This window comes from Nelumbo lutea, chromosome 7 (genome assembly GCF_056320005.1).
Source record: "Nelumbo lutea isolate HS-2025 chromosome 7, American lotus-T2T, whole genome shotgun sequence".
Classification (NCBI taxonomy): domain Eukaryota; kingdom Viridiplantae; phylum Streptophyta; class Magnoliopsida; order Proteales; family Nelumbonaceae; genus Nelumbo; species Nelumbo lutea.
In genome coordinates this window covers 28,436,528-28,457,272 of record NC_142690.1, presented here as the reverse complement: position 1 = coordinate 28,457,272, position 20,745 = coordinate 28,436,528, and the positions used below count along the sequence as shown (strand labels likewise).

The 20,745-nt window shown below is 35.0% G+C and overlaps 1 protein-coding gene and 1 long non-coding RNA gene across 4 annotated transcripts; one reads left to right on the top strand and one right to left on the bottom strand.

Annotated features, from left to right (window-relative positions):
• Window positions 1-1,130: 1,130 nt before the first annotated feature.
• LOC148845881 (uncharacterized) lies at window positions 1,131-2,674 on the bottom strand. The gene is made up of 2 exons (XR_016102369.1): window positions 2,469-2,674; window positions 1,131-2,345 (listed from the first exon to the last, which is right to left on the bottom strand). It is a non-coding gene; the product is annotated as an uncharacterized LOC148845881 (long non-coding RNA).
• Window positions 2,675-15,114: 12,440 nt separating this feature from the next.
• LOC148845880 (uncharacterized protein At4g26450-like) lies at window positions 15,115-20,531 on the top strand. Of its 3 annotated transcripts, none has more exons than XM_088953427.1 (5): window positions 15,115-15,592; window positions 16,050-18,528; window positions 18,846-19,035; window positions 19,196-19,250; window positions 20,288-20,531. In XM_088953427.1, exons 2-5 carry the CDS (start codon window positions 16,127-16,129, stop codon window positions 20,338-20,340), a joined length of 2,700 nt encoding a protein of 899 aa, XP_088809553.1. In that variant the 5' UTR covers window positions 15,115-15,592; window positions 16,050-16,126; the 3' UTR covers window positions 20,341-20,531. The 3 variants fall into 3 exon arrangements, with proteins under 3 accessions (XP_088809553.1, XP_088809554.1, XP_088809551.1); XM_088953428.1 differs by having other exon boundaries at window positions 19,196-19,274; XM_088953425.1 differs by having other exon boundaries at window positions 15,136-18,528.
• The last annotated feature ends 214 nt before the right edge of the window (window positions 20,532-20,745 follow it).

The following is a 20,745-nucleotide window of genomic DNA, read 5'->3' as shown; positions in this document are numbered from 1 at the left end:
TTTATTAGATATATTATTTTCTATAATTTTATAAAAAAGTATATATATAATCTATATATATATATATATATATATATATATATATATATATATATATATGTGTGTGTGTGTGTGTATGTGTATGAAGAACTTTGGATTTTCCTAAAACCTGCCCTCACTTCGACCCAACAGTCAAAAAAAAAAAAAACTGACAGGGCAGGTTGGAGCCACCTTATGGATGGGGAAAATATCATTCCTTTTGAAAAACAAAATAAAGAGAAATACTTGGAGGAATTAAAGAATGGTGTTTGGTTTATTTTGTTAGGAAATGAGAATTGTATGCCCTAAATAAATAACTTAAACATTCATTTTCATCCATTTCATGTGTAAGTGTGCATACAAACAGAGCCTAAAGAGGGGAAAACAATGATTGAACTTATAGGATTTTTTTCGTGGAGAAAACAAAACCCTTCTAATTTTCTTTTGGTTCCACTTTTTCACGAAGTTGTTTACTTTGACACTAGGCCTGAGTGCAAATTCGCATTGATGAAGAAGTATTGGAGTACAAATGATTTTAGTGCAAACTTTGATTTATTTTTACTTCAACTGCTACTTTATTACTGTTTGTAAGGTTCAAAGTATCAATACGTATCGGCATGTATCATGCCGGGAGTTTTTCGATACACTCCTACAAGAGTTGTATCATGTCAGACCATGGTTCAGAGGGTAGTCGGGACTCAAACTAACCCAACGATTGATACTTTGAACCTTGATTGCTTGCAATATAAAATAATGTATAAAACAAAGCAAAAGTAAGAGTGTACCAGAGTTTGCATGATTTTATTTGCACTAGTGCAAAGTAAAACATACCCTTGTACCAAGAAAAGCAAAAGGGTCTTTGTACTCTTCCAAACTGAGGCATACAAAATAAAAGGATACAAAACTGAACCAGGTGCAAAATTTGCATTCCATTCAGTGCAAATCATAGAATTTACACTTAATTTATTAGTAATGCAATTTTCATTTGTACCGGTGTAAATGTATGAGAGTGCAAACAAGCCGTGTAAATGCATGTGAGCTAATTCCCACCTTATATGAAAGAAAATCGGGGTAAGAGAGCAAATTGTTTGGAAGTGAGGTCAAAAGCAAGTGGTCCAAAATTTGCATCAGTTTTTGGAATGCAATATTTGCACTGCCAATGAATATAAATAAAGGTAAATTACAAAGATCCCCCTGTATTATGGGATCTGTGGCAAAGACCCCCCTATACAATACCTGACCCCTTCCGTTGAAATCCACTGTTCCTCGCAGTACACGAACGAAGGGTTTTTTTGGGAGAGAGGGAGAGAGAGTGCTCATTTGCTGCCTCACAGCCCCCTGATCATACATGCCGTTCAGGAGCACAGAGCCAACTCCCAATCTGCCTTTCCAGCCTTGGCAACAGGAGTCTGTCCGCTGAGGTTACTTCAGGCTGTCTAGATGCACCTCCCTCAGATGGGAATGCCTCCCAAGAGTTATTGGCATTTCCATTAGGCCTTCCAGAAAACAGAGCCAGCGCCAACCTGTTTGACTGATCTTCAGGAGAAGCACCATCATCCCTTAAATCCTGTTGTTGCTGTGGTTTGGGCTCTTGGCTGTGTCGGTGGGTCGACAGGCCAAGAACCGATCGAGAACGAGAAGCCGCTGCAGCTAATGCATCTTGCCCAAAACCCTTTCGGGCTTCATATCTCTAAGCGGCGTCACTGGCTTACTTTCTTCCCGTCTTTGTGATTCATTTAAATCCCCATAAAACCTAGACTGCCGTGGCGGTCCGCCGTAGTTTCCATAACCAGGTTCATCTTTGAATTCTCCATACTTGTACTCATAAGACCGCGGTGGCGGCCTCCACCGCTCGTCTCTGTCCCCAAACCTATCATCCCTGCCGTGGCCACTGCCACCACCTCGCTGTTTCCTCTCATGCATCATACACTCAAGTCGCTGATCAAGATAGAGTGCATAGGTCCAAACAAAGATAGAGTGAAACACCGGATCTCCCTCGTTTAACAGCCGGTGGACGAGAATCAATGCCTTGAGCGCCACAATCCAATCCCGTGTTTTACCTAGCCGCCTCGACACGGTAGCGACTAGCGACGCAGGAATTGACGTACCAAATCAGAGTCAAGATCTCTCTGATATACTTATCGTCGGCAGGATCGTCATCGTGACTCTCGTCGCCTTCACGATTGCCACCTCCAAGTCCGGAGCGGTATTACTGGCAACCTTCACCAATCCAATGTTGGTCTGGTCCTTAACGGCCGCTCCAATCGCCTTTCTGATGCTTGGTGCCATGCCCACCACCTCCAAGAACTACTTCTGTACTCAAGTTTCTTAAGATCGAAAAAGAAAATAGTCATAGATCATCAAATGGAAACTAGCCCACTAGTTCCACCTATTTCTTTGAACTCTTTGAATCAGAACAAATATCAACCAATCTGAGTTGATTGACTGACCTCAAAAGCAGCGAGAAAGAACGAAGAGACCGACGACGAGCGCACAAGCAAATCAGAACAGGATCAGATCACCGACAACGACTGCAGAGAAGAATGGTTACAACCTTAGTAGATCAGTCAACAGTAATAGCAGCGTTGTTTCGCGAGTGATAGATAACCTAGCGGCGTGTGTGGCATTGGTGGTGCTCCGAAGCGGAAATGGAGCCAACACATGAAAAAATAAATGGTTAAACGATTTGATAATCAGATTCCTTCAGATTTCTCTCTCTTCCAAAAAAACCCTCTTATTCGTCTATAATAAGGGTAGTAAAGGGGGTATTTGTCGTAAAGCTAATGAAAGGGTCTTTCTCTTACGATTATAGTAAAGGGGGTATTTGTCGTAAAACAAAGTACAGGGGGTCTTTGTCACAGACCCTATTGTATAGGGGGGTCTTTGTAATTTACATTATAAATAATTTATACTATTTTAAAAAACACAAATGGCCTCAAGAATATTTCTGAATTTTTTTAAGGACAAAATTTATCCCTATATATTTAAATTTATTGATAAAAAATGAGGTCAAATAGGACAATCAATTCTTGATATTAAATGAGTTGAAAAGAGGTAATTTAAAGATATTCAATGCATTCAATTATCTTTCAATAAATCCAACATTAAGTTATTGACTTGCATTCATGTTCATTGAATCACATATTTAAGTCATTTTTGTTTCCCCTCATCATTAACTTCTATTAATTAAATCCATACTTAATAAATTAATAATTCTAATAACATAAAAACTTATACTTTTAAAATCTACCTAGCAAAAAATAGTGTTTTCATCTAGGTAGTGGTAAGAAATTAAATCATTTTGGGTCAAATGGGTTAATCCATGTTGCCACAATTAAATAATAAAATTAAAAATAGATTGAAAAAAATAAAAATTAAAAAAATTGGGAACATTTTTAAATAATAATTAGTATGATAAATAAGAAAGGTTTTTATTAACGATGGAAATGGAATGTAAATTTTAAAATCAATTGGAAATAAAAATATTTTCCTATTCTCTCTCATTAAATCCTATATGTAAGATATATTTTTCTCATCATTAAATTCTTGTAATTAAATCCACAATATTAATTTTAATAGTATAAAAATAAATATTTTGAAAAGTAATTGAAAACAAAACCACGTTCTTCCCTCCTGGTGGTGGGTAAGCAATTCGACCATTTAGGGTCAAATGGATTAATAAATAATGTCATAATTAAATAATAAGAAATTAAAATAAATATCTATGAAATGTAAGAAATATTATTATTAATGATGAAAATGTAATGCTAAATTCAAAATCTACCTACAAATGAAATGATGTCATAGTCAAATAATAAAATTTTTAATAATAGAAAATACAAAGAATCACAAAAAAAAAAAGATAGAGAAAATTTTGGGCACATGTCTAATGTTATATATTTATAAAAAATAAAATATTGGGCACATCTCTAATATTGTGCATTCATTATATTGAACAAAAATAAGTTTTATACCTAAGAAATAATTTTATCAATGATGGAAATTTAATACAAAATTTAATATCAACCTAGAAATCAAACAATTTTTATTTTTAGATGGTGGGTTAGTGGTTTGAGTCAAAATATACCATAAACAAACAAAAATTAAGTGTGATAAGTAAAAAAATATTTTATATAATGTAAATGAAATATATAATTTAAAGAGAAAATTATAGTCAAATTCGGTTATGCATTTAAAATTAGGTTGTAGGTTGGTCCAGAAACTAACAAAACTCTAACAACTGGCCTGCTATGTCATCAGTGGCTTATGTGGTTGTTTCCAACGTGGGATTCTTAGTCCATATTGGACACAACAAAAAACCTATACCGAAAATATGTTTTCAGTTTCTCTCTCACTCCCTTTATCTCTTGACCTCCCTCCTTTCTCTCTCACTTTCACAGTCATCTCTTGATCTCCCTCTCCCTCTGTCTCTTCCACTCTCTTAACTTCGGTTTGTATCCAAATCAAAACCTCCCTCTCTCTCTCTCTATATATATATATTGTTCTCCCTCAATCTTTATCATTCTTCTCCCTCACTCCCCCTCTCGATCAATATCTCCTTCTCCCTCAATCTTTATCATTTTTCAATTGGTATAAATTTCATAGCCAAGTGCTTCTTGTAAACTTTTATCAAGTTAGTATAATATTTTTTTAACCATACCAAGTTGGTCTCATGTTATTTTATATGAGTTTATTAATATTATAAAACGAGAGAGGGAGTAGGAGAGAAACTGAGGGAGAATGAGAGAGTTGAGGGAGAACGATAGGTAAAGAGAGAAAATGGGAGAAATTGATATAGAGGATGTAAATACAAAAACCAAAAACATTTTTATTTATTTTCAAATCACATAGTCATTGAGTAGATAAAGATGATTGTGAGTGAGAGAGTGTGAGGGATATTGAGAGAGAGAGAGAGAGAGAGACTAAAAACCTTTTTTTTTTTCAATCACCCAACATTAAAGGGTAATTTTAGTATAAGTTTTTTGTTGTGTCCAATATGGTTTAAGAGTCCCATGTTGGCAACAACCACATAAGCCTTCGATGACATGTCGAGGGTTTTTATAATCTGAAATGTAGAGTCGGTTGTTAGAGTTTTGTTGGTTTATGGACTATCTTGTAGCCTAATTTTAAATGTATAGCTAGCTCCGACTATAATTTTTCCTAATTTAAAATAATCCAAAAGCAAAGCTATTTTCTTATCTAGATGGTGGGTCAGTGATCCAACTTTTCAAAGAAACCCATGATGTCATAATTGAATAATAAATATTTAAGTTTATTTTTAATCATATTGTTACTTTTGTTAATTTTCAATTTCTATCTTAACTATGATATATCTAAAATTCAAGTAATTAATATAAAGAAAATTTTATCACATGCAACACATGTGCTTAATTACTAGTAAGACAAAATGTACAAATTTTTTATTCAATAAGATTACAAATCATAGTTACAAACAAATAGATGCAAAATTGAACTAGGTGCAAAATGAGAGCCCATCCTAGTCATAAACAATAAAGGAGTTGCTCCAACTTGTGAAATGAGAGCCCTAGAGACCAAGGGTTGTATTTGGTACCATTTTTATTTCAACATCGACCGTTTGGGGTGGATTACTAGAAATGGGTGAGAAACATGTGTTGTCACATCAAATTACTTCAGAATGAACACATAGGATTGGTCATTTGCATTTCATTGAAAACATTAATTTTGCATGGATCAGCCCAAAATGTTTTAAGTAGAAACAACAATGGTACCAAGTACAAATTGGTGAAAACTATGTTGTCACATCAAATATGAGAATTGATTGAGAATGCACATATGGGATTGTTTCAGGTATAAACAACAATGGTACCAAGAACAAACCTAAGTCATCAATGTCAACTTGGATGTAGCAGTCAAGAAATCAAAAGAGCCTCTATTTGGATGCATTTATAAGGGATGAGAGTAGAGGCGTAAATTGGGTCATGCCTCCCACGACCCGATACGATCTTGAGTTGGCCCCAGCCTGATGGTCCATGGGTCGTGCTGCAGCCCGACACGATTGTATGGGCTGATGGGCCATGTTGGGCCTGGGGTTTTAGGTCAGTGGGTCAGGCCGACACGGCCCGCACTATCATGTCATGTTGCTCATGGCCCGCAAGATGGCATGGTCCATATATATAATATTTATATATTTATATGTAATATATAATATATACTATATTATATAAGTTATAATAATATAATATATTAATACAATAAACAATTTTTTCAATTTTTTAAATAAATAACTTTGGCTCGGTCCACAAACCAGCCCAGCACGGGACAAGCCCACATAGGCTCAGGCCATGGGCCATGCTGGGCCGACCCCCCAAAATATCCCAAGGAAGGGAGGCACAACTCCGTACAACCCATTTTACACCTTTAGATAAGAGTAATAGATGCTAGCAAGGTACATCATCAAAACACCAATTCTCATTACTGAGGCTTAATTTGGAAAGAGTGCAAATACAAATATGTATAGTACAAATACATACAAAATACAAGGTTTTGCACTCTACATTTTTGTAGTTGTACTCCTTCCAAACTGAGCCCGAGGCACTAATAGCTAAAAGTATAATTTTGGCTCAGCAAATGGAAATAATAACATGATCTTTGAGAAGGTGCAAGCTAGCTTGTTGGTAAGGTCCTTGGCTCATTGTAATAGAGACTTGGGATCAAATCCTACCTTCAATTAGAATTGGGGGTGGAGTCTTGAGCTTTAAGGGGCGGGTTACAACCCATCGTGTTTCGTTTCATCTAAAAAAGTATCAATTGATCGAATTTGGATATTCAATTTTACAATGAGAATCATACATGGAAGTTAGTTGATGTATGGTTAATCAATAGACATTCTCCAAGGGTTCGACTATAACACCAAAAAGACATGATACTGGAAAAACTTGTGACCAATCAATTAGTATCATAAAAGTAGTAACCAATTAGGTGGTATTTGTCAAAATTCATTAGGGGTGTTGATTGGTGAAAGCTCTTCTAGTATCATGTCTTTCTATTTCCAGCAACATAGTTTTTTCCATGTCCCAATTTGTGAAGGGAATCAACTTATTGATTTTTTTTTTACTAAATAGCAATATTAAGAAAGAAAGAAACCTAAAAGGAATACAAGAAATTAAGGTCTATTTAAGTCTTGGTTGGCCAAATTTTTTATCCACTCTAGTGGTCCCTCTAGAAACAACCCAAACTCTTTTATGCCTCATTTTGCCAGCTTATGGGCTACAGAGTTGCCCAACCTGTTTACATAAGCAAAGAGAGTAAAATAACTTGTTGTACACATAAATATATCCATACACAAAAAGCTTGCATCTGAGGCCAGGTCAAAATTCTTTGAGTTCAAAGCATGGACTAGAATCAAGTTGTCCGATTCCACGATAATAGTTCTATCCTTGAACCTGTTCAGTAAATCCAAACTCCTAACTATAGCCATTGCTTCTGCTTGGATTGGGGGGAAGTTGTAGATTTTCCAAAAGCAACAGCTAAAATAGTCCTAGAAAAGTCCCTCAAAACAGCTCCAAATCCTAAGCAACCCGGAGACAAAAAGCTTCCATCAATGTTTAGCTTCAGTTGTCCTGGCCTTGGTGCTTTCCAAAAAGAATCCATTCCCGATTTAAGGTCCCGTTGCTGATGAGAAGAACCTTGCAATTCTGCTGGGGAAGTCTTCAGCCTCTCTTTCCACATCCTGTAGATCACAGTAAGAGTAGTTATTGGGTTTGGGTCAATATTTTCAGACTTTCAAATTTTTGTTTTTCCAAATATTCCATAAAGTCAAAAAGGAAAAAGCAATCAATTCAGTTTTGGATTTTTTATCATTCATGCACCTAATTAGCCAGTTGGAAATCCTTATTGATTTGCTTCACAACATGGAGACTTAGATCCCAATCATGGGCTATAAACAAAGTCATGCACATCATGCTATGAGGCCCATCAAGAGTGAATAACTAAATATGCCGGTGTTCCATATTAGTTTGGATGAGATGTAGACAAAATTATGCACATAGGGCTGGCCTACCTGTCACAAATGAACACATCAGTGCTCACTATGGGTCCCACCTATACTGAACACGTGTGTTCAATCATGATAGGTAGCTCGGTCCAGTGTGCATGATTTTGTCTCCAGCCAATCCAAGCTTGTTCATATGCATAAGGTGTCAGCCCATGTCATACTGTAATTGGTTCCTTAAATTTTCAAGTCATTTGTTAATCATTTCCTTGTTGATTAACATGATTTTGTTGCCTTTCCCAAAGGACCAAAGCTCTTGCCTTAAAAGAAAAGGAATATTCCCTACATGGCCCCACTTATTTTTGCCATGTGGAAGGATCTTGTCATTGATCAAAGCATTCCATTAGGAATCCAATTTTGCTCCTTGCAAAGCGTACCTCACACCAACCTCACAATCACAACACATTGGAACATCTCCATAGTGATGTTACCAATGCACGGGTGCGACGTGCTGTGAAGTTGGTGTGAGGTACGCTTTGTGAGGACCAAATCCAGATTCTTCCATTAGATTGGGAAAAATAACAATGTCATGGTGCAACGCTAAAACAATGAAATCAAAGCCTTTGATGCATTGCTATGCCCCCTCCCCACCCCCACCACCTCAAATTAGATTAAGTAACATCTTGGCAGGGCCACAAGAATACACCTAAGGCCATGAGTCTTGGTTTTAACCCTACCCTACAGAGTTGTTGTAGTAAAAGTGCCTAGCTTCCAACTTGATTGACCATGTGTTCATTCTCGTAGTAACATTTTTGTGTAGTGGGGATAGCAATAATCAATTGTTACAATAAAAAATACGGAGAATGATGGTTCAGCCTAGGGTTAGAATTCTTAGGCCCAAAGTACAGTTGGGGTAGGTGCCAGCTTAGAATTCATGTCAACTCATGGGTGGCCATTGATGTATAGAGTGGGAGTATTTGACATTTTAAATTTTTATAGGTCTGTAGTGGAATAAAGAAATATACAATGGGCCTATCCGTACTTTTCCCTAAAAAATATGGATAGCAATAATCACAAAAGTATAGATAAGTTGCCTTTTGTGGACAACGTTTTACAATAAAAAAAGGAAAATCAAGAAGAAAATTTTCACATCATTCATGTGTGTGTACCCCTAACTTTCAACTCAATTTCTCTTTAATTTTGAGGGCGTTTGAATTGCCACTTTTCTCCTTAGTCAATTCTCTCTCATTAATTAAGTATTATGTTTAACATATTAACTTCCATCTTTTAATCTATATTTGAGGAATTTTTCATCAACAAATTATATTAATTAGAATTAAATTTAGTACTTATGACAATTTAAAATCCATATTTTTTAAAATGACAGATAACAAGATTGCTCTTCCATCTAAGTGGTGTGTAAGAAATTCAATCATATGGGTGAAATGGGTCAACCCATCATGTCATAGTCAAATAACTAAAATTTGTAAATATAAATAGATATGGAAATTACAAAAATAAAAATCATAGAAAATTTTGATCACATCTCAAATTTTTTTTATTAATCACATTAAAGAAAAATTAGTGTGATAAACAAGAATTGTTTTTATTAGTGATGGAAATGAAATACAAATTTGAAAACTGATCCACGGATGAAATATTTTCTTGTCTAGTGGGGGGTCAACATTCAACCCTTTGGGTCAAATGTATTAACAATTGATGTATGGAACTTAAAAAAAAAAGATAAAATCATAAAAATTTAATTTTGTAAAAAAACATTTATGCATAGATCAAAGATTTTATATTAATCATATTAAAGAAAAATAAATCTGATAGACATGATTTTTCTGATTATGGAGATAAAATGCAAAATTTAAAATCAACCCATAAATAAAATTATTTTTCTGTTTGGTGGCAATTCAACAATTCAACCTTTTGGGTCACATGTGTTAACCCTTTGATGTCATAATTAAATAATAAAATTAAAAATATGATAAAAACACAAAAAAGAAATTGTGAAAAAAATTTTGAGCGCATATCTAATCTTATATATTTATTATGTTAAACAAAAATAAATGTGATAAATTGAAATTATTTTTATACATAAAAATATAAAAATTATGAAAAAAAAATCATGATCTCAATTTGGCACATACAAAAGCATGTTTACATTTTCTTGTGAAGCTAAGGTTCAAAAAGAAGCTTTACAAATAGAGATGGCAACATGACAAGTTTGGGGAGGATGTTGTAAATTCTAAACCCTACTCGTCTCCCAAGACCTCCCAGCCCATACCAGGTTGGATTTTCAAAGTCCAACAAACCCTCCCTGACACTGCCATCCCGTACATTTGAGGGGTGGGCGGGTTGAATTGTTGGGTTAGGTCTAGAATCTGCATTTAATTTGCTATTATTATATATAAATAGTAAACAAGTAAAATAACACGACAAGCATCAAAATTTCTAATTCCTTGATTGAACCATGTAGAAATAAGAAAATACATAAGCTATCAGTTATCCTTGACATAAAATTCAAAATATTATTAAATTCAACACCTAATACATAATCACACCTTCCAATAATATTTTGGTTGGGTTTAGCCTAATACCGTACCCTACTCATACCCACCCCAAAATATGTTTTCAAGCAAAAAACCCCACCCCATTTAGGTAGGTAGGGTGGGTACCCGCTAGATAGGGTAGAAATTGCCATCCCTATTTACAAATAGATTTTACTCCATCATGGTGCCATCTAATTTGCTAGTAATTAAGGTACTTGGCTGGACATAATGCGGACTTGGGGTCGAATCCAACCTTCACCTCTGGCAATGTTTTAAAAGCTTATAAGCCTTGAGGCAAGGCACATAGATTTTGCCTCAAGGCATAACCCTCACGACTTTGATGTGAGGTTCAAGCATTCGTCAAGCATAAGCCTAAAGGCTCAAGGTTTGATGCATAAAAGGTGTAAGCTTCAAGTATCAAAGATTATTCAATGATTTAATGTAAATTAATATATTTTATGCATTTTTAAAATTTAAAATATATGGAAGAAGATTTCAATATTTATCGGCCAAATAAAAAGAGTAAAAATGAAAAACCAATAAGGAAAATCAAGTTCTATTAGTTTCTCTTATTATTTTATGAGAATTCTATGCAAAAGAGGGCCAATCAAGTTCTCAGTTTCTCTTGGAGGAATCAAGTGAGATTTGTTTTTATTATTATTCTAAAGGGAAAATTCCCAATTAGTACCTTGTACTTTGGACCTAGTGCCACTTTAGTCCCTTGAACTTTAAAACATGACAATTCAGTACCTGAACTTTCAAAACATGTCAATTTAGTACCTACCGCTAACCAGCCATTAAGTGGCATTTTAAAAGACATAAATGCCCTTTGAGTGACATCTAATTTTCTTTATCAATAGTCCAAACATTGACAATAAATGAATAGTCCAAAATCCTTGCTTCTTTTATTCAAGAAAGTTGAGGTCACCAAAATGCCCACCTAGACATGACCCCAAATTTCTTGAATAGAAGAGAAAAGAATTTGAGATTGTTCATTTTTGTCAACGTTTAGATGGTTAATTAAAAAAATTAGATGGCATTCAAAGGGCATTTGTATCTTTTCAAATTCCACTTAATAGATGGTTAATGGCTGGCTATGGCAGGTAATGGGTTGGCACATTTTGAAAGTTTGGATACTGAATTGCCAGGTATCGCTACATGTAGATTTCAAGGAATTGTTTGTTTTTCATGGTAATTTGGGGTTTTGGAACTATTTTACATCCAAGACAAGTTCCATTTTAGGGCATATATTAGGTTGTTTTTTAATAAAGAGTTAAAAGGGGGTTCAAAGAGTTTTAACATAAAACAAAAAGATTTTTAGTTCAACCATTTTTTATATTATCAAGTAGCTTCAAAGTCTTTGATTGCACACAAGTTGGTTTTGAAAATAAACATTTGTAGAGAATTATAAGTTAAAAGTGATTTTTCAGTTCCCTCTTTCATTTGATTTCCAATTTTAAATTTCTAGAAGTTCTGGATTTGATTGGAGGTTTGCATTTATGTCACCTGAGTGCTATTTTGTTTCTTTGTGTTACATAAGGCAAGGTAGATTTTAATATTTCATTAGGATTCCATTTTCTTTTTAATTTTCTCTTTTGGTTTCAAAGATGAATTTTCACTTCAAATTTGAATGGCAATCTTGAATTTGCAACAATAAGGTTTTGTACTCCTAAATAATTAGAAGTGTTGGATTTTAGTGTGTGTGTGTGTCTATATATAGGCTTGATTTGTTGTTTGATTTTGATTCAAAGATTCTGAATTGAAGTTCCTTCTTGAAAAGTTTGCACAAGTTAGTGATCTTTATTTGTGTACAATCTATTTGCCAATTTCTTATTATTTAAATTCCCAATTGTTTTCAATCAAAAGAAAATTACTTAACATATTTTGCTAGGTAGAAACTATGATGGAGATTTACATAAATGCCTAAATAGATTTCTTTGATTGCAATTAAATCCTTCAACTAAAATAAATAAATCATATAATGGCAACTTTATTATGGTTTGTGTTTTAACTCTTCTAAAGAGATTTTTATGGTTTAAGGTGGAAGTTTGTTGGTAGTTGGGTTATTCAATAAGAAGGCTAATCCATGAAGATATATGGATTATTTTGGACAATACTTTTACTTTTATTAAATAGTTTAATTAGTATTTTGTACTTTGGCTACTCATGAAATAGCTAATAAGTATGTTGAGTTAGGATAATTTTGTTAGTTTTAGTATGTAATCCTTTTCTCTTTTAATGTCAACTTTAATAATTTTGTACTTGTTTGGATAAAAATGTATGGATATTCAATATCATAATGAAATATAGGAAATGTTAACTATGCATTAGGCTAGTTATTTGTTGTTTCAATGAATTCCATTTAATTAATGATAACATAAAGTGGTTATTATTGTAATCACTTCACTATGCTAAAAATGAGATCAATAGTAATGACATATATTAGTCATTATTTTTAAACTTATTAATGATGATATTTTTAGTTATTATGATGTGTTCAATGGTAACAGAATATTCCATGGATAATAGTTTTGAATTCATTAGCGACGACATTTATGGTCACTAATGCATGTTTAATAGTGACGAAATAAGTCATTGTTAATAATTTTAAATTAATAATAATGAGCTTTTTCATTGCTGTTGCAATACTTTTACCGACAAGTTGTATCCTTATTGTTGATAATTTTTAATGACTGAAAATTTTAATTCGTCACTATACTTTTAGCGGCAAGGCCTTTAGTGACGGGTGGCATTGGTATATACTCCCATCATTAAAGTTGTTCAATGATGGATTTTGGACTTTTAACTACTATTTTTTCGGTTGTTAAAAATATATTTTCTTGTAATGAATATCTGTTGTAACAAGTGGTGTTCAGTGTTGAGAACACTAATAAAGTTTATGTAAATTACTTATTTATTTATATACATAACTTTGAGAAATTTTAATTATGTTGAATTAAGGAATTTTCTTAGATTAAACATGTTTAAATTTATTTGAATTATCAGAAAATTAATATATTATGTTTTTATTTTTTTGTTAGTTTTCTGTTTATTAATTTATTGTATATTACCAATAAATTTATAATTAATTAATAATAATTTATTATTACTAAATAAATTAATAAATAATAATAAAAACCATTACAAACCATGGTAAACAGTAAATTAATAGTGATAATAGTAATTTATTTACTTTTTTATTAAACAAATCAAAACATAATAACCAAAAAATTAGCGGTAAATGAAATAAATAACCAGTAATATTTTATTAACAGTAATAATAGAATATTAAATTTCATTAATTAATAATTAGTATCTAATTTTTATTCCCATGCACTGCACGGGGTTCTACTAAATATATATAGTGGGATACCCACGGGGCAGGGAATGCTCTCCTTGTTTCCTCCTCATCCTGGTCGTTATGGAAAAATCATCCCCATCCTTGCTCCATTAGTTAAAGAAATGAAAAAAATTTACCATCAAGATTTTTATTTTTTTAATTTGTGTTTCCTTTAGAGTCAATAACTCCATTTGTCAACATTCTTTGTATTATATTATATCTTTGAGTGGGAATTCTCTTCTTGAATGTATCACATTTTCTCTTGTTGGCTAAAAAATGGTCTCTTAAAGCAACCAAGGTTCAATGTATCGAGATTCAATTTAAACTCTTCTTTTTACCTTTTGGGCATGACATTTTGTTGGTCTTTATGTCACATCATATATTAATATTTAATTATAATATGTATTTATGTATATATATTTTGAACATTGTAGGTAACCAAAAAAAAAAAAAAAAATGAAAAAAAGAGCTCCATTCTATGGGTTGGAAAATGATTCAAGTCTTATATTTAGATTTTAAAATATTATTTTCTGACTAGTATGGTCTCTTTTTCTCCCTATATTTTCCTTCAAATCAAACATAGGAAAATATAGGGAAAGGAAAGGAAAAATAGAGAAACTTTTACAAATCTTGTATTTGTTTCTTTTTTTTTTTTCTTGCTTTCCCAATCTTTTCCTTCAAACCAAACATAGCCTTAATGACAACTCTTTCAAAGTTTTTTCTTTAATTTTTATTTTACATTATGGGTCTTTCTTTTCTTCTCCTTGGACCAATTCTATTCTTTGAAATAAATTTTTATTGGTTTTTGTAAAATATTTTGAAAATTTATTTTATTTTATGAGAAAAATATATTCTCATAATTTACATTTGTCTTCATCATGGCCTCATGGGCTCTCTTTTGTCAGTGTAATTTGTAGCCCTGCATACTCTTTTGTCGTTTTAATTCTGCATTTACAAAAATGCCCCTATTAGCTCGGACTTCGTGCGCGGGCACTCGTAAGTCTAAGTCCTAACTACTACCTAATGCAATGTGCCGGAATTAAATCTGTGTGCGTGTCATCCGCACGAACGACTCATTTTCCTTACTGCGCGTTGCGCTGTACTAGCCCTCACAGACGGTGCGGTGCGGTGCGTTAAAGCGGGGGCGAGCGAGTCAACTTCGAGCGACCAAAACCTTTTTTTGACGTGGACTTAAAGTAGGTGTTTTACACGTGTTCCATTGAACTGAGGAGGATATCGCCAACCGCTTTCTCACGCGCCACAGAGATGAGGATGACGTGTTTCGGACTGGTTTTGATCTTTGGACTTTGGGAAGAGAGAGATGATCGAAAAGAGGAAGAGAAGAAAGACCAGACATTGAACGCAAAGGAACCCTAAAAATTTTCCCGAATAGACGGGGATCAAAACCATAGCTTGATCTTGATGGATTCGGATCTGATATCATCTGATGTCTCTCAACGATTTCAATTCAGACACGGAAACAATTATTAGATTCTTCTTGCAAGAGACTGTGAAATTCGATGTTGGACTTGGACCTCGTTGTCAGAGAGGTTTCTTAATGTGGAATTGACCTTGATTCGCAGTTTATAACACGTAAAGGCACGATTCTTGCGAACTGGAACAGAAACCCTAAAAACTCAGCTCGGATCTTGTTTCCTGGAACATATCTACAGACGTCGAGAACGAAACACGCATCGGACCAAGGTTAGGTGATTATTGTTGTTGAAATTGCAAGTAAATCCCAAGATCCAACAGATCTGCACCTCAATCATGCTTTATCATTGTTTGAATGTTGAACCCTTTTGAACTAACGTTATTTGAGCCGGAAAACTGAGAATTTGGGGTTTCTATGGCCTATGCTACGGCTGACTTCCACTGATTTGTGTAGATTACTGCAAGCTGATCTATTAAGGTTCTTTAAGGAGACGAATTTGGTGTCTCTGTTAAGGACTTAAAAAAGAAAGAGTACGGGGGTTGACTGAATAAGTTAGGAAATTTTCTGTGACGGTGATGCTTGTTTTGAATCTGAAACACAAGGACTTGTCGGCTTCTACCTTTTGTGGAAGGATTAGGGTTATATTGTTTGAGATTTAAACTGGGTCGATGATTTTAACTTGCTTAACTCGAAACTGAGGTGGTTCTTTTGGAATTGTTCTTCTAGGTCGGACGAACGGGGCAAAGCACCCTTGCTTACCAGTTACAGACTTACACTTCGGCTCTGTAACATACTTCTAAAACATGCATGCTAGACACCGGAGTCCCGGTGGTGGGGGTAGGTCTAATTCAATGGGAATGGGGCTAGCTGCCTCTCGAATCTCGCCTGAAGGTTCAATAAGAGGCCATGGAATGTACAACCCAGAATTCAGGAACTACAATCGCGGTTTTGGACGTGGCCCTCCTAAGTCTTATCCACCACCACAACCACCTCGCAAGGGTGACGTTTTCATGGAAGCTGGTCGGCTTGCAGCAGAATATTTAGTTTCTAAGGGGTTGCTACCTTCAAATGTACTTCCAGGAAAGTGGCAGAATGGCAGTTTGAAGAACCAGGTGGCTGACTTTCCTGAATATCGACAGCAGGACAGGGAAAACATGCAATTACCTCCTGAGGGCCGAATGTCAGCACTAGCCCGTCTTGGGAATGCTGTCCCTGAAGGTGGTTCTGGCAGGAGAAGGTTCCCTGATGAATTCCATCCAACAGGAATGAGAAGTCATATGAGAGGAAGAAGAAGGATGGGGTCTTTTAGGGGCAGTTTTGGCTCTGATTGGAGTAGAGAAAATGGAAGAAGTGGTTCATTTTCAGAGAGAACTAAATCTTTTCCTGATATGGAGGGTGAGGATGCTCTTAATTCTGGATATCATGAAGAGCGGTGGGCTGGCTCAGGTGTTGGTAGTGGGGTACCAAAGGTTGGCTCCAATGAATTGCTGCCCAAAAGTGATTCTGCTGGTGATGCAGAACCTGAACTGGAAAACTATGAGTTTCCTGATGATACTTGTTCCAAGGCAAGTTCTTCAAGCAGTAGGAGAGAGCTCCCTCTTGATACAGAAGGCGAATGTTCCAAGGGATCTGATGATTCTAGAATATTGGGTGCAGAGAGAGGAGAGGTGAAGAATGATACTAGTAACGATGAACAGGAGAAACAACACAGTGCAGAGGAAACTACTTCGCAGCACTGCTCGCTAGATGGTGGTTCAGCAAGCAAGAATGGCAATGATTTGCTAAAACTATGCAACTTTGCTAAAGTGCCCACCAAGATTCGCTCTTCATTGGCATGTAAGGCCTTAAAGGTGGAACCAAATCCCACCACTGAGGAGGGTGTAGTATCTGATATTGTGAATTCAAAAAGTCCCCAAATTGTCATAGAAGAAGATTCAGTTGAAGGCGCATCAAATGATGCATTGACAAATCAAGCTCACAGTTCAACATGCATAAAATCTGACATTCCAAGGGTCACAAGTGTGCAGTCTATGGAGGATACTGGAAACCTGAATCCTGCATTTTCTGTAGATAGGAGTAAATGCATGAAGTCTCAATCTTTCCATGAGGGATCTTCTTTTATGCATCAAGAAGAACCAGGCCAGGATGTTGGTAACCTGAATCCTGCATTTTCTGTAGATAGGAGTAAATGCATGAGGTCTCAATCTTTCCATGAGGGATCTTCTTTTACACATCAAGAAGAACCAGGCCAGGGCCCACCTGGGTTTGGAAGGTGCAGCTCTATGGGTAACGAGAGAGGTCAGAAAAGAAGTCTACAACATGATGGTATGAGAGAAGGAGCCAAGAAACCTAGAGAATGGTCTTCATCAATTGTTACACAGGCCAATGACTACTTCCATCTCCATGACTCCAGAGAAAAGCAATCAATTACACCTGAAGAGATTTCATCCGATGATGATGTGGTAGAGGTGGTCAATCAAGAGAGGCCGGTTAATGCTGTGCAACATGATGATGTTAAAGAAGGATGCAAGAAACCTAAAGAATGGCCTCCAGCCATTGTTACGCAGGCCAATGAGTATCTCCATCTTCATAACTTGCGAGCAAAACCATCAAGTACACCTGAGGAGAGTTCTTCAGCTGATGACAATGTGGTAGAGGTGGTCAATCAAGAGAGGCCGGTTGATGCTGTACAACATGATGATATGTTGGAAACTGCCAATAAACCTAGAGAATGGTCTTCATCCTTTTTTATGCAAGCAAATGAGTACTTCCATCTTCATAACTTGAGAACAAAGCAATTAGATGAACCAGAGGAGAGACCTTCACCTGATGATGATGTTGTAGAGGTGGTTAATCAAGAGAAGCTGGTTAATACTGATCTTTTTCCAAAAAGTGGAGCTGGAATGGGGATTGAGTTTAGAGAAGAGAAGCAGCTTTTTCCGAGTTCATTTAAGATTTGTGACCTTAACCTCATGGAGACCTCTGATATGACAGAGAATCATGATGATGATCCAGTTCTTGGTTTTCCCTCTACCTTAGAAGGCAAAAAGGAGGTATCAGTGGATGTTGATTTGTCAATAAGCAATAACTGCAACAGATCTGATGGCTATGGCCGATGTCCAGTTAATGCCAAAGAAGTTGCAATAGATGATGTAACAAATGAAGCTGTGAAAGAAGAAAATGCCCATAACATTTCACAGAGGGGGTAAGATTTTCTTACAACATTCACTAATTAGCATGTTGTTTCAGAATTTGTAGATGATGATTGCATAGTAATTTGTGGCTGGATTTTCATGTCTATGTTGTTTTTTTTTTTCAGTTTATTAATATGTTACTTCATATATTTATGGATGATAATTGCACAAGACTTATTAAAAAAAGCTGCATAAGACTCTTCTAACATATATTGCATTCCTATGTTTTAGATTGGATTTTGACCCCTGCAAGAACTCTACTGGTGTGTTGCATTTGGTCTCATAGTTGTTGGTTCTCTCCTAAATCTTGAATTATTCTATGATACAGGATTGCAACTCTATATCCCAACATGGAAAACTTTCCAAACCATACAGAGAATACTGGTGATCTTCCTGATGTACAGGACGGTTATGGTCTCATGATCTCTGAGTTGCTTGGAACTGATATCCCAAATTGCTCATCAGTACCGGCAGATATTACTGGGCTTCATTCTGAAATCGGTCTTCATAATGGAGAGGTATCATTGTGAAACATATATATACAGTTGGTGATTTGATACTTCTAGTGTTGGTTATTTAATCATTGCATGTGCATTCCATTGATATGCTTTTCCCCCTGTAGTATTCATGATCTTTTCAACTAACATATAATTCATTGTTATTTGTCATTTATTTCAGGGGATTCTTGGCGAAGTTGATCCGATATATCTATCTCTGGGAGAAATACCAATAAGTATGCCAGATATTTAGTTGAATGGTATTATTGTTTTCTTTTTAATCTACTGGTTTCATGGTTGACCTAACTAGGAAAATATATAACAAATTTGACTTTATGGGTCATGATTTTCGTTTTTTGGGTTCACTTTTTTTTTTAATCTTTTCCCTATCAGTAATAGATTGAAGTATGAATATGGTGTGAATGAAGAGAATCACAGACACCTCAAAATCCTGAGAATTCTGGATTGTAGAATCTAGAAACCTGAGAACCAAGGTATCATTGGAGATCCTCAATAACTTAAACAAGATGCTCTGCTCACATCCATGTGTGTTTGATGGGAGAGCTGGAGGCAATTGAAATGTTGCAATGGAGCTGAGTTTAATAAATATGTGAAGAAATTGTGGGTAAAAGAAGACTCTAATAAAAGTAAGTTTAAGTGTTAATGCTTCAGCTTAGTGCTTGCAGTTTGAGCCTGTAGCTCTGCTTCACAAGCAAAAAGTTGTTTTTCACCTTACCTGGTAGAAAATGGAAGAGAAAATATTTATTCTTTTCCTGGTTGAATAGGTATTTATTTCACCAAATTTATCATAGAGAGCTTTATATAATTGACTGCTTATGTGGATCAGATCATTCAGGGTATTTAGTATAAAATATCATCCAATTGAGAGGAAATGACTCAGGAAAGTAGTGCCACTTGTTAGTTAATTGGATGATGTCATGGGGAAAGGACATGAGGTTCCATTAAAAAAGTAAGGATACTAGGTTCCAGGATCCAGGTGGTACTATACTGTTTTGGTGTTGAACCAAGTCAATTCATGTAAGTATAGTTTTGAACCAATATCTTCTCCAAGTCTTTATGTAGTCAAAAGATGGTTGAAAGTAATATCACAAAATTTGATAGATGGTTGAGTTAGTTTTTGTCACTGCATCATGCCTGCCACTAAATAGTTTCTTCATTGTTAACATGTATATATTTTTTACTCTATTTTTTTTATCATTGTAAAATCTTGATTTGCTTATTCTGAAATGTTTCAGATTTTTGTCTTTTGTAGGTTTTCTAGGGGTCTGGGAGCAGCCTACACAAGATTACGATAAGCCCTTTTGAGTGGTTGTTTATCAAGCTCTTTGACAACCTTTATTGTGGACAATGGTTATCAAGTCACTGCTTAAATCTAGCTCAGGAAAACCTAGATGATGTGGTATACTTAATTGTAGTTATAGATGTCTGTATTGGAACTATGCATTAAATGCCACTCTGTTTCAGCTTCATATATGATTATCCGATTTTCTTTCCAATGATTGGAAATTAATATTGTTCTAAGGTTTTTTGCCTCTCATGTAGATGTTGATAGAGAGAATGTGCTGTGTTTGTTTAGTTTTCCTTCTTTTTATGAAAAGCTTTGAATGGTAGTGGATATAAAATTGACTAAATTGCATAAAGCCTTCTGATACACAATGCTGCAATCTTGATATGATACTGTGCACATGCATGATAAAATAAAAAAGTACA